The 13,189-nt window shown below is 53.7% G+C and overlaps 5 protein-coding genes across 5 annotated transcripts; 3 read left to right on the forward strand and 2 right to left on the reverse strand.

Annotated features, from left to right (window-relative positions):
• Nucleotides 1–1,194: 1,194 nt before the first annotated feature.
• CC84DRAFT_1253775 (tartrate dehydrogenase) lies at nt 1,195–2,696 on the reverse strand. The gene is made up of 4 exons (XM_018184402.1): nt 2,243–2,696; nt 1,703–2,193; nt 1,555–1,649; nt 1,195–1,501 (listed from the first exon to the last, which is right to left on the reverse strand). The coding sequence occupies exons 1-4, from the start codon at nt 2,496–2,498 to the stop codon at nt 1,231–1,233; spliced, it is 1,113 nt and encodes a 370-aa protein (XP_018041643.1). The 5' UTR covers nt 2,499–2,696; the 3' UTR covers nt 1,195–1,230.
• A 114-nt stretch (nt 2,697–2,810) lies between these two features.
• Nucleotides 2,811–3,982, forward strand: CC84DRAFT_1158843 (P-loop containing nucleoside triphosphate hydrolase protein). Its single transcript, XM_018177081.1, has one exon. The coding sequence runs from the start codon at nt 2,919–2,921 to the stop codon at nt 3,834–3,836; it is 918 nt and encodes a 305-aa protein (XP_018041644.1). The 5' UTR covers nt 2,811–2,918; the 3' UTR covers nt 3,837–3,982.
• A 41-nt stretch (nt 3,983–4,023) lies between these two features.
• CC84DRAFT_1132941 (MFS general substrate transporter) lies at nt 4,024–6,109 on the forward strand (the record flags this gene model as incomplete). Its single annotated transcript, XM_018175954.1, has 5 exons — nt 4,024–4,624; nt 4,699–4,990; nt 5,038–5,223; nt 5,281–5,901; nt 5,949–6,109. Exons 1-5 carry the CDS (start codon nt 4,421–4,423, stop codon nt 6,107–6,109), a joined length of 1,464 nt encoding a protein of 487 aa, XP_018041645.1. The 5' UTR covers nt 4,024–4,420.
• Nucleotides 6,110–6,286: 177 nt separating this feature from the next.
• On the reverse strand, nt 6,287–8,527 carry CC84DRAFT_1079410 (uncharacterized protein; the record flags this gene model as incomplete). Its single annotated transcript, XM_018173847.1, has 5 exons — nt 6,287–6,860; nt 6,914–6,988; nt 7,043–7,466; nt 7,511–7,558; nt 7,624–8,527. 5 exons carry the CDS (start codon nt 8,525–8,527, stop codon nt 6,287–6,289), a joined length of 2,025 nt encoding a protein of 674 aa, XP_018041646.1.
• A 1,071-nt stretch (nt 8,528–9,598) lies between these two features.
• On the forward strand, nt 9,599–13,057 carry CC84DRAFT_1191894 (DDHD-domain-containing protein). The gene is made up of 3 exons (XM_018181216.1): nt 9,599–10,159; nt 10,212–12,839; nt 12,908–13,057. The coding sequence occupies exons 1-3, from the start codon at nt 9,881–9,883 to the stop codon at nt 13,034–13,036; spliced, it is 3,036 nt and encodes a 1,011-aa protein (XP_018041647.1). The 5' UTR covers nt 9,599–9,880; the 3' UTR covers nt 13,037–13,057.
• The last annotated feature ends 132 nt before the right edge of the window (nt 13,058–13,189 follow it).

Below are 13,189 nucleotides of genomic sequence, written 5' to 3' on the forward strand. Positions count from 1 at the left end.
GTCATCACGCTTGCAACCCCACTTATTTCGGCGTATTAATTTGGTCCAACTTTCGGGTAAAAGGACTTCGAAACCCGATGCGCATTTCAATACTGCTTTGAGGAATTTCCGCATAGTAAGGAGAAAGCTCACGAACGTGGCTTTCTGGAGAGCGTGCTGATTGGAAACCTCCTAAGATAGACAGCTGGCGTAATTGACGTCATTGCGCAGGTGCCAGCTGTCGGAAAAATTGTATACAAGTGGCAGTCGCTAAAAACCGCCACCCGATATCTGTGGATCGTTTTGCAAGTTGTATGTGTTCATATGAGTGTTTAAGGGTACCTTCACAGTGTTCGGCCAAGAGGTCTTCCATCTCTTCGAGCTCAGCGTCTGTAGGGGTCTCGCACAAGTGAAATGGCCATTCAAAGAGTTCTTCGAGAGACCCGTCCATGAAGTAATGTAGATGATGGAAGCGTCGCGTTGGCCAATCCTGTCTGTAACTTAGCGTTTCTTTCGTAAAATCGACTGTGACAGAATGCTCGGGATGCCAATGTGTCGAGCCTGAGCTTGTTGTGACTGCGCGTGAATTTCAGTGCGAGCTGAAGAGCGTTATCGAAACCTTCCGCTGTGGATATGTAATGTCCAAGCACCTGAAGAGCGCTACGTGGCCAAATTGCCGGATACCAGTCAAACCGATCCCGTGTTGTCCTGGCGTTTCGCAGGGGCTCTCAGAACCAACCGCAGACTTTTGGAATGCGACGAGAGGCCTCCTCTTGGATATTAGGTGTTATACAGTCTCTGGCGTACCCAAGCATCTCCATTCTGGTTAATTGCACGTATGCACCTGGATTCGAGGCCTTTGTGGTCTTCTTGTTCTTCCTGAGAGCAACCAGTCGTGAAATTGAGTTGATTATCGCGAGACGTAAGACCGAACATCCCATCTGCAGTACATTTGTATGCGTATATAAGATTGTGCCTAAGTTTCCTATTGGATCTGCATGCTGTAGTTAGGCGGCCGAACCAGAAGGGGCACTAAGTTCACCCAGAAACCTCATTGAGTTTATCAAAGCCCATAATCTGTGTGGGAGCGACGACATAGCCATGTTATTGAAAATTCAGCAGGCTGAAGCCAGCCTTGACAAGTGTACAGCTGCGAATTCCTGGCGATGCTGAGTTGGTTGGACCAGTATTGGGTAAGTGTATGAGATGAATGTCATTGAACATGCTAGTCTATCGTGAAATCCCAAATCTTCATGCCTTCTTGGCTGGCACTGTACTGTATACCTTCTCAAGTTCCTGACATACCGCATCAGTCACCTCCTTCGTTCCTGCCGACCCGCCAAGGTCGCGCGTTGTAATACCCCGTTCAGTCACCGCTTCGACGGCTTCCATCATTTTCTTAGCGGCTTCCTCCTCGCCTAGCCAGGTCAACATCTCGGCGGCTGTCCAGAATGTTGCGACAGGGTTCGCAACGCCTTTGCCAGTAATGTCAAATGCGGAGCCGTGGATAGGCTCGAACATACTGATAACCGCTATTAGCGTGGAAGATGAGTCAGGAGCGAACAATATGCTTACCTGGGATTTTGTCGTGTAGGGTCCAGGTTGCTGGTTGGTGCAATGCCGATCGAACCAGCGAGGGCGGCAGCAAGATCAGAAAGGATATCGGCGTGCTGCTTGTTGTCAGCAAACAAAATCAACAGATGACTCTGGAAGGAGCGCTTACAAGGTTGGTAGCCACAATGGTGTCTAACGACTTCGGGTCAAGGACCATACGGCAAGTCATCGCATCTACCAGCATCTTATCCCACTTGACATCCGGAAACTCCTTCGCAACCTCAGCAGCCACTTCATCCCAGAGCACCATGCCGTTTCTTTGAGCGTTGCTCTTCGTGACGACTGTGAGCAATTTCCTTGGGCGCTTTTGCGCGGATTCGAACGCAAAACGCATAATGCGCTCTACGCCATGTCGCGAGAAGATAGCTACCTCTGTCGCAGTCTCCCATGGCTGGCCACGGTGTGATCGTCCACCCTGGCCGGCGTACTCTCCTTCGCTGTTCTCACGGATGATAACCCAGTCCAAATCACCGTGCTCAGCTTTCCGTAGTGGCGATGACGTCCCTCGGAAAATCTTTGTGGGACGTACGTTGGCGTATTGCTGGAATGGCTGGCAGATAGCTAACCGGAGACCCCAGAGTGAAATGTGATCGGGAACATCTAGCTAATGATAAGTAAAACCAGTTTTCATCTGTATGGTTGAACTCACCAGGCGCGCCGACGGCACCGAAAAGTATCGCATCATGTTTCTTGAGCGCATCAAGTCCGCCATCTGGAATGTACTTTCCTGTCTTCTTGTATGTGTCGCTGCTCCAATCGAAGTTCTCGAAAGCGAGCTCGAACGAGCCATCCAGCTCTACCAACTTCTTCATCACCTGCACACTCGCATCGACAACTTCGGGGCCGATACCATCCGCACCCATCGTTGCGATGGAGTACTTGTTCTGAAGAGCATGTGGCGACATGTTTGTTTGTGAATAGTACGAATGTAGCAGCGGAGAAGAGAACGTGATGAGTTATGGCAAGAAGCAGATTTACATCACGTTTTTATATTTTGCTCTCTCGCTCATCATACGCGCAGTATCAAAGCGCATCCACCAACAGAGTACGCAGGCGCGGCTATCGAGAGCGGGGGACTAGTGGGGTTCATCGCAAAAAGAAAGACCGCACATCTGCTTGCTAGCTGCTTCGGAGTTTTAATGTGCGATGCGCCACCACTAACCATCGGCCCGGTACCTGGTTCCAGACCTCGGGATAGCGGCATGTTAAGGCTTCGGGTCACGTTATCGAGTGTTCTGGGCATCCAGACGTCACACTGCTTTCCTCCACCAAATAGGCAAGTGTGCTGTTGAGGTCTTGACATCTTCACGACTCCGTATTTCACAATGTCGTCCTTAGACGCAAGCGTGCAGCAAATCCTAGAACTCCTGGTTCCTAAGTTCCGCTCACACAAACAACAATCACCCCACCCAATCGTGCTCGGCATCACTGGCCTTCAAGGAAGCGGAAAGTCAACATGGGCTGGCAAGATTGTAGACGTGCTGTCATCGAATTACAATCTTCACGCCATCACGGTCTCCCTGGACGACTTCTACCACACCCACGACAACCTTGTAGCGCGGAGGGACCAAGATCCAGATAACAAGCTATACCGCACACGCGGGCAGCCAGGAACCCACGACCAGCAACTCGCCCACGATACACTGCAAGCGCTGAGAAATTGGGACGACAGCAGTAGCTCAGGCGTCGCCATCCCCGCGTTCGACAAAAGCCGCTTCAACGGCGAAGGCGACCGCGCCCCGCGCCCCTCCTGGCCGCACTGCGCCTCCAAGCCCGACGTCGTCGTCTTTGAAGGCTGGTGCGTCGGCTTCCGCGCCATTCCCGACGCGACCTTGCACTCCAAACACGACGCCGCCCGAGCGGCCCCGCCAGATGCCAACCCAGAGTGCATCGTCACACTGCCGGACCACGCCTTCGCGCACATCCAGGAGGTCAACCGCCATCTGGAGCAGTACAACGAGACCTTCATGGGCCCGCAGCATTTTGACTTTTTCGTGCATCTGGACACGGAGGATCTGAGGAATGTGTATCGGTGGAGGCTGCAGCAGGAGCATGCGATGTGGAAGGTCAAGGGGGCGGGCATGTCGGATGAGAGTGTGAGGGCGTTCGTGAGGGGCTATATGCCCGCGTACGAGCTGTATCTTGAGGGGCTGCGGGGAGGGTTCTTTGGGCAGGGGAGTGGGAGGCATGTTCGGGTTGTGATGGACAAGGAGAGGGGGGTGGAGAAGGTCGAGGTCATCTGAGGGACCAGGCACGAGGATTCAAAATTGTACTGTGGGTCATAGATTCCTGACTCATTGTGTGCATGCTCGTCGTGCCGCATAGCTCCTGTGTTCACAAGAGAGCAATATCGACCAGCTAGCACTAGAAGCAAATGCTTGGATCCGCTATGCATCGATCCGTGTGGCACTGTGTTCATGAGAACTAACCAAACTTAGATATGAACATCGTACATCGTCACCCAAGGCTTCCGCTTTGTTGGGAACAAATCCACCCATTACCCCGCAAGAAAACCCCAGAAACCGTCGAATCTCCCCTCTAATGAACCATCCGATTGTGCTACGAGCCCACACCATCCCCAGAGCATGCGTTGCGAGCCGCACTTTGAATCTCCGCCCGCAACCTCACCATCTTGGCATTCACCGCCAAGCTGAACCCCATGAGACCCCATGGGGTGAAAGTTTGGGTTGGAGCCCCTATAAAAGTCGCGAGGTGTTTCATAGATCCAGCGTTGTGGTTCAGAGCATCCTGGACTGAGCACTGTCTTGCCTTGTCCTTGCCATTGACGCTGTCAATCTCATCATATCTCTTCTTTTGAGTGCTCACAATGCCTCCCCACGCCACACTCAAAGAGATCGAGAGCGAGAAGCCCGCCGGGATTCTACTCGAGGATGCGCCTGTCGATGAGAAGCAGGTCGAGACTGGCGGCGACTACTCCGGTGCTGTGAAGAAGACCAGCCCCGAGGAAATCAAGCTTGTGCGCAAGTTGGACATTCGAATCATGACTATCCTCTGGGCGATGTATTTCCTTGTGAGTAGATTTTCGCGTCTGCAGAGCCCAAGGGGGACGCTGTAGATACAAAGGAAGCTGACAGTCGGACCCAGAATTACCTCGATCGCAACGCCATCACCCAAGCACGTCTTGACAACCTCGAGGACGACTTGGGCTTGGTGGGCAGCCAGTATAACACCGCTATCAGTATCCTGTTCGTTGGGTATCTGCTGATGCAGGTCCCGTCGAACATGCTCATGTCCTCGCAAAAGGTCAGGCCCTCGATCTTCATGTGCGCGTGCATGATGGCCTGGGCTGTGGTTTCGGCTTGCACGGCGCTGACGCACAACTACACGGGGCTGGTGCTTGTGCGCTTCTTCTTGGGTGTGGCAGAGGCACCGTACTGTAAGTGATGAAGTGCAGACGGCCGGGCGAGGTACTGATGATCATAGATCCTGGAGCTATCTACCTGCTCTCGCTCTTTTACACTCGCAAGGAGATTGCAACACGACTAAGTATCCTGTATTCGGGCAACATCTTTGCTACCTCGTTCTCTGGTTTAATCGCCGAAGCGACGTTCGCCTCGCTGGGCGGCGTTCATGGCATTGCAGGGTGGAAATGGCTTTTCATCATTGAGGGTTCGTCGTATTGATGCATGTCCGGCGGCATGTAAAAAATGCTAACAACCCTTACAGGTATCGTAACATTCGCCATTGCCATTGTTGGCATGTGGATGCTTCCCGACTTCCCCCTGACCACCCGCTGGCTCACGCCCGAAGAGAGGCAACTGGCGCACGACCGCATAGTCCGCGACACAGTGGGCATCGAAGCCTCCAAAGGCGCACGCGCCGGATTCGCACAAGCCATCCGCGATCCCCGTTTATATCTCTTCTGTTTCATGCAGAACATGCACCTCTCAGCCTGCAGCTTCAATAACTTCTTCCCCACTGTTGTGGGCAGTCTCGGCTTTGATCGCACAATCACGCTCGTGCTTACTTGCCCACCATACCTGGTGTCTGGCCTTTTCGGCATTGTCATTGGCTTGACTTCGGGTAGGTTCAACGAGAGGACCTGGCATATCACTGTATGCATGGGTGCTGCGTTGGTTGGCTTCGTTATCTCATGCGTTACGATGAACGTTGCAGCGAGATATGTTTCCTGCTTCTTATTCGCTTCGGGTGCGTACGCGGTTAACTCGGTCATTCTCGGCTGGGTGTCGGCGACGCTGGGACAGACGGCGGAGAAGAAGGCTGTATCATTGTCGATCGTCAATGTGGTTGCAAACGCGAGTTACATCTACACAGCATACCTCTATCGTACGTTCCGCCGATTTGAATGCCGAGATTGTACTGACGCAATATAGCCAAAAGCGATGGACCGAAATACTTGACTGCGATGGCGAGCAACGCTGCGTTTGCCTTCATGACGATCGCTTGCGCTTGGGCGATGAGAGTCTGGCTCCAAATGACGAACAGAAAGTTGAGGCAGGAAAGACCGGAAGAGCACGTGTATTACGCATACTAAAGTATTGCGGTCGACACCCGATAAACACAGTGTTGGATGAGGGTTCGAACAGGATAGGTTGTCGGAAACGGGCAGCGTCAATCTGGGCGGGTTTCAGGCTGCGAGTCTCTTATGCTCATCAGCTACAATTGATACATTTTTTGACGCAATTGACATACATTCCTGCGAACGTTTCGTTCAGGACCATTCATTGATCATCCCAGCGTACTGATCCTGACCTAGCCAAAAAGGAATGTCGAAGCCGGCAAATGGATCGTGGTCATCGTTGCTTGAAAATGGAAAAGATTGATCCAGTGTTAGACCGTTTTGAGAAAAGTCACCTAAAGGTACAATGTTAGGATTGTTGTCACTCGTCTGCACGTACGAACCGGTGTCCGCTGGCACCGATATATTGTCGAGATCGTACGACCCCCGCGAAATACGCCCAGTGGCGGTGACTCGAGCGCCCGGGCGATGAGTGGGCGTGGCATCTGCAACGATATGTTCCTGGGCAGGCTCTGACAAGGTAGGTATCGTGGTCTGGGTCGGGGTATGCGACGTAATCACATGGGGCGACGCGACCGAAGTAGCGTTGTCATATGGAGACGGCGTTGAACTCTCGGGCCTGATTACCCCGCTTTCCCATATTCTCTTGCTTGTGTTGCGCGTCAACCGAGTCTGTAGGTCTTTGATGGCTGCGCCGCAGGCCTCGGGCCAAACACTTCCTCTGCGCGCCAGGTGTTCCAGTACCCTGAGGCTTTTATCTGCCAATCTATACGACATCATGTGAGCAGGATGAACTATGCCTAACAAATATCAACGGACCTTGAAACCATGGCTGTGGAGACGTGCTTAGTATAGGCAGCGTGAAACAAGATGAAGGTGCTCATCCATACTGCCCTGTAGTAGATATAGTCAGTACCATAGATCTGAATGGTGCAGCTGTGTACTTACCAGGTAAATGAAGGCCAAAATAAGGTAAATGAAGCCTGCTCCCTAAGAGGAGTAGTCGCGATAGCGTCGTGCAACGATGTAATGATCGCTCGCGCCGATCCAATGCACTGTTGCAAAGCTGCCTCATATGTCGAGCCGCTACTGTTGGAAGCGATGATAGGGCGATTCAAGGATACCACTGACTCGTGGTGCAGTATTTTCAAGAGTGTGCTGTGAAACGGTGACAATGTCGGGGGATGATTCTCATCGAAGTCGATAAACTCATCAACGTCGTTTGCGAGCTTTACGAGCTTTGAGGTGATGACCATGGCTTGGTCTGTCTCCCTTTGTGCATGCTGGATGCTCTTGTGCTTGAACTCCATGATATCTCCTCGAATATGGCAATGTCGTGACAGGAACTCCAATAGTCGCAACCGGCCATCTACTTGGCTGTCAGATGTGCGCCACGTCCAATGGGCCATATTATACCTGAAGAAGCTTGGCCATCGGCATGGCGCTCGAGACTTGGATAGCAGACTACATCGAAGATTTCATCAGTACATTACATACGCAGTCTTGTCTGGGGTAGGGGATCTGCTCACCATCAATGTCGTCATCACGCAGGCTGAGTGGAAGACCAGTCGACTGACAAATAAACCGATCGATACAATACAGTGAGAAAAATACACGATGTCGAAGCTCTCTTTGAATAGGAGAGAAAGATGGATACCGTTGTGGGCAACGATGAAGACCCATCTGAAGGGCCATGCGGATGATGAGCCCTCCAAGCCGAGAAGCGGCGTTGAATCGAAGCATTGAAACAAGGAACAACTGCACACTTAGAGCAGCTTGGAGGGATTGCATGGAGACTGGCTGCGAAAACGCGTGCTGGACACTGTTGCTTGCCTCGTCGTAAGACTGGAAAACAAGCTCCGCTGGATATGGTTCCTCATTGTCGGACGAGCTTTGGCGTCGATCCGCAAGCGATATAGACATTATGGCCCTCAGTATGATGAATTCGGAATCTGAAGTTGGGGATTCTCTTGCATCGCGTCCCTGCGATAGGCTCTCAAAGAAACTAAGGACAGCCGGGGCATGGAGGAACGGATAAGCTGGATGCCAGTTTGCGAAGTAGCTCTGACTCCAATCAACTAGCTTCTGGAAAGTGATGGTTGACGATCCATGCGGAGCCACTTCATTGCCACGCCATATCCGTTTGGACCCATTTGGAGATGCGGAAGGCAGGTTGTCATCTTCTCCGGGAACCTCTGGAGATGGAATAGGAGCTGTCGCATTGAGGTGCGAACGAAAAGCACTGTAAACGGAACGAATGAAGTAGACGCCACTAGAACTGCCAACAAAGCTCGAGATCTTGTCACCGGGGATACTGCGCATCAGTCCAACTTCACGAGGTGGATGCAAAGTTGTCGCAGTGCTCCTCCTCCTCTTGGACGGCCGCTGGTCGCCCTCTGTAATTGAGTCCGCTTCCCTGTCATATGTTTCCATGTTAAGCGAGATGCTTTGCGCACTGTGCTGTCTTGCGAATTGGATCGTATGCAGATGACGGTTCAGATGGAGGATCAAATCCCCGCAAACCTAGGAGACTCGGTCCTCGGTCCCGATGGAGATAGCGCACCCGTGCATGACTAGCGTCCGTCCACGGGTTTGGCTGCCAACTGCTTTGCTGAGGGACGCAATAGACTTGGTGTGTTAGAAATAGTTTCTCCATTGAGCCGGGTCATGAAAGTGCGTAGGCAGATGTGCACTGGTCGGTGTGTGAGAGGTTGCGGCCTTTTCCGCGGCTGTGTGTGCAGGCTCCAGAGAAGCGTGAACAACGTCGGCAGCATCACTACGTGCAAGCTCCTCGCTTTGAATGCTTGGAGGGTGTCCATTCGTGGAAGAGCGCATATGCTGTAGCTGGTGGTCGGATTGCGACTTCTCCTCGAACCAGACGCGCAGCTGCTCCCCAGATCTTAAGGGTAGACGCTTCCATTCATCCTGCTTCTCGATCTTGGAGCGCTCGCGAGCAACCGGACCCGATGCGTCCGTAAGCAGTCGGTGCAAGCCAGCGGTGCCGTTATGCGCGGAATTGATTGTTGCTAGAGCTGAATACAGGGCGGCCTCAGTCTCGGCGAGCCTGTCCTCCAAGCTGTTGATGTAAGCTGCGGGAATTCCTCTTTTCCCACCCTCGGCGTAGCGGCAAGCCAGAGACAGTGCTCGACACTGGGAACAATGAGGGCTGCGGAACATCAGCTCGGGGCGCCATCGCACGGTGCATGTGGTACGTGGCGTACAGTTTCCGGTCACATTTGCATTTTTTGGAGCGGCAATGCTCGCAGGCTATTGGGTTGAGCGCCTGCATTGGGTTTCACGAGAACGTTGCAATGAGTGGGCATCAGAGGACATGTGCGGGTATTTTCCATGTGGACTCAGGCCGTGGGAGCATTCGCGAGATTCAAGAGCATGGGCCTGGTGGACGGGGAGATGCCGCCCTCGGTGCTAGGCTGCGTTTGGGCTAGGCGGCGAGTGACGACACCGGGCAGACGACGTACGTCCACATGCACGCGCACGCCGTGTGCAGCTGGGTGCGCATTGATCCACACTGCAGCCACCCGAAGACGCGCTCCCGATCCTGCGCACTTGTGCTGCTGCCCTCACCGAGTCGCGCTTTCCCTCGCCCACCCCGCTGACAACCCCGCAAACCGCACGTTGGCCTCTCGACGCCTCTGGGAGCTCGGCCAGCGCGCCCGCAGACGCCCGCTCCTCGCGCCGAGGCAGCACAGAGCCACACGGCAGCATCGGCACAAGAGCTGGCTGGCCCAAGTGCTCGGAGGCGGCAGTCGGCCGTCATTTGACAGAATGTCCACCCCGGAGACGAAGCCCGGCTTTCTGTCCGTCGGGATCAACGCCCTCTCGCCGTGGGGTTCGCGCAGCGGGACACCCAAGCCACCGGGCACGCCAAACACACCCAAGAAGCCGGACGAAGACAGGGACAAGGACAAGGAAAAGGCTGCTGCGGATGGTGCAGGCCCGCAACGCGGCGGGGACCACACGGTGAACAGGCGCCACAGGCTGAGCCTCAAGCGATACCCAGACGACTGTCCACCGCTGGCTGTCCGATGGTACCATGCCGTAGACGTGAGTAGCCGTTGTCCTGGATTGACTTATCGTGGTCCTTACACGGTGCCAGGTCCCAAAGCGCAAGCCGTTCGCCTCAAACGCCGTCGTCCCTGAGAAGCAGCCCGTGCCACGGCCCCGGAAGTGGATCCCCTTCTCGTTTGACGACTCACGATCTATCGAACATGCTTTCCAAAAGACGGCCGCCGAGGCAGACGCTGCTGAGACTCGCCGAGGCATACTCAGCCCCTCTGGTCCAGAGTCTGGCCTGGACAAGGAACCCGAAACCAGCACAAAGGTACCCGTCAACGAGGACTATCTGTTTGATGTTGAGATTGAAACGCGAGAGCTCTCCCCTGCATACTGGCTTGGACCCGTGTACGACGTGAAGCGGGGCACGTGGTTCACACCGGATGGCGAGCCCTGCGACGAGAACCTCGCGACGCAGCTCGAAGAGGGCTATCTCAAAGTCAAGCCGTGGAGACTCGCTAAGTCGCCCGAGAAGCGCTCCGAATCGCAACCACGCACACGACCCATCTCGCTGAACATGAAGGTCGACGACGACTACAGGAAAGAGCTCGGCAGACTGAACCACCGCGACTCTACATCGAACCCTGTCACCCCAAAGGCATCCTTCGACAACCTCAGGGCTGAAGCTGGCACCGAATCCCCCCAGACTAAACCGTCAACCAACAGTGCAACGCCTCCGGATGACAGCTCAAGGACCTACCGTCTATTTGGCTCCCACATGAACTCTGTAGTTACCTACCAAGATGATGTGACTGCATACATGCTGACCGATGACATGTGGTCACGCATGGGAAGTACCTTGTACCAAAGATTCGCAGGTGCTGCCCACTTCGCCGGTCAGAAATACGTTCGTGGCTACGTTGATTCGGCGCGAAAGAAAGAAGAGAAGCCTTCCCAGGAAGGCACGAATAAAAAGGATACAGATCGACCAGTTACTCCTTCTCTCGCATATGGATCTGACCACGAAAGGCAGCGCGCCGCGTCCGGGTCTGAGACCGTTTCGGACATGGAAAGCGAAGGCGAGGAACGTGGGCGGGAGCCATCGCCAGGGGAAACCCGAAGAAAGAATCTCGAACGCCAGATCTCGTCACTCATCATATCCACTCAGACCGATAGTTCGGAACGGCAAGAAGAAGCAGTCCGAAAACGTGAAGAAAAGGAGATGCGAGAGGACTACAAAGACCAAAACAAGGGCGAACAAGGGCGCGAGATCGAGCACTTGCTCCTCGTTACTCACGGGATTGGCCAGCGGCTGGGAATGCGCATGGAAAGCGTCAACTTTGTTCATGATGTCAACTCGCTTCGCAAGTCTCTGAAAGCTGTGTATTCAAATTCGCCAGACCTGCAAGCACTGAACTCGGACGTGGACAAGGAGACAAAGAACAGTCGCGTTCAAGTGCTCCCCATATGTTGGCGCCATCTACTCGATTTCCCCCAGCAAAGTTTAAAGCACAACCGCAAGGAGCATGACCTAGGCGATCTTGATATCGATGACCACGAATATCCAAACCTTGAAGATATCACCGTCGAAGGTGTACCGGCGGTGCGAAACCTACTGACAGATCTAGCACTTGACATTCTCCTCTATCAGAGCCCGGCATACAAAGGTCACATAACTCGCATCGTTGTGAAGGAGCTGAACCGCATCTATCGATTGTTCAAAGAACGTAACCCGTCGTTCAACGGCAAGATCAGTCTTGTTGGTCACTCGCTAGGGTCCGCCATAATGTTTGACATTCTTTGCCAGCAGAAAGATCCCAGGTCCAAACCATCCATGTCGAGCAAGGCACGGCGTGCGACCGAAGAAGGAATAAAGCTGGACTTTGAAGTGGAGGACTTTTATGCGCTTGGTTCGCCCATTGGGTTGTTTCAAATGCTCAAGGGGCGTACCATTGCTGCCCGACCGTCCGCTTCCTATGTCACACCGGAGACGCCGGCCAGTCCACTTGATGACCCTTTCTCAGCGGGCTCGGACCATAACCGCGTCAACGACTTCATCGTCTCATCCCCTCTTTGCAAGCAACTGTTCAATATCTTCCATCCAACAGACCCCATCAGCTACCGGCTCGAACCTCTGATCTCGCCTGCCATGTCTTCCCTCAAGGCGCAACCATTGCCCTACACGAAGCGAGGTCTCTTTGGTGGGTCATCTGCACAAGGCCTGACTAACATTGGGCAAAGCTTAGGTCAAGGAGTTACGAACTTCTGGACATCAGTCAGCACCGGCATAGCTAGTGGCTTGCTCAACCGGAGTCTCGGGATCACGGGCTCTGACGCTTCAAAGATGAGCAACGACCTGCATGGCCAACGCACATCGCGTCCGCTATCCGTCGGACAGAGTGCTGGGAATCTCGGAAGCAATGCACCCAATGTCGAAGATCCAGCTCGGGCTCTCATGTTGGAAGAGAGGAAGCGCAGGCTGGGTGAGGAGCCCATAGCGCCTGGCGACGATGGCGAGCATCCTCCCACCTTGATCGACTCGGAGATTGAGACGCTGTTTGCTGGATTCCAAAAACGAAGGAAGAGCCGGGAGGACGATACCAACGAAAGTATAGAGAAAGACCTCGAATGGCAGGAGCTAGAAGAACGAAGCAGGAAACTCAGAAAAGAGGAGGGTAAGGTGCGGGCTCTGAACGCAAACGGCAGAGTTGACTACAGCATTCAAGAAGGCGTAAGTATTGCAGCCCCCGACTCCTTGGCTCCACATCGCTACGCTGTGTATTTTGCTGACTCGTCCAGGCCTTCGACATCTCGTTGCTCGCTAGCATTGCTAGCCATCTTTCTTACTGGGCTGACGAAGACGTCTCCCATTTCATGATATCCCAACTCTTAGCTAGACATCGTGTCTTTACGAAGACCGATAAATAGACCGTTCCTGATGTCGGGCTGCCTCAATGCCCTTTTCGATCGTCTACCTGTTGCATCTGCTCTTGTCCCTGTCTAGACAACATTGTTGATGTTCTTCACTACTCTTACCCCGCAGTCTCGCAAGGTGTCGCGCCTGCCTTGCGCTGGCGATCA

The sequence above is a fragment of the Paraphaeosphaeria sporulosa genome (assembly GCF_001642045.1).
Source record: "Paraphaeosphaeria sporulosa strain AP3s5-JAC2a unplaced genomic scaffold CC84scaffold_1, whole genome shotgun sequence".
NCBI classification, from domain to species: Eukaryota; Fungi; Ascomycota; class Dothideomycetes; order Pleosporales; family Didymosphaeriaceae; genus Paraphaeosphaeria; species Paraphaeosphaeria sporulosa.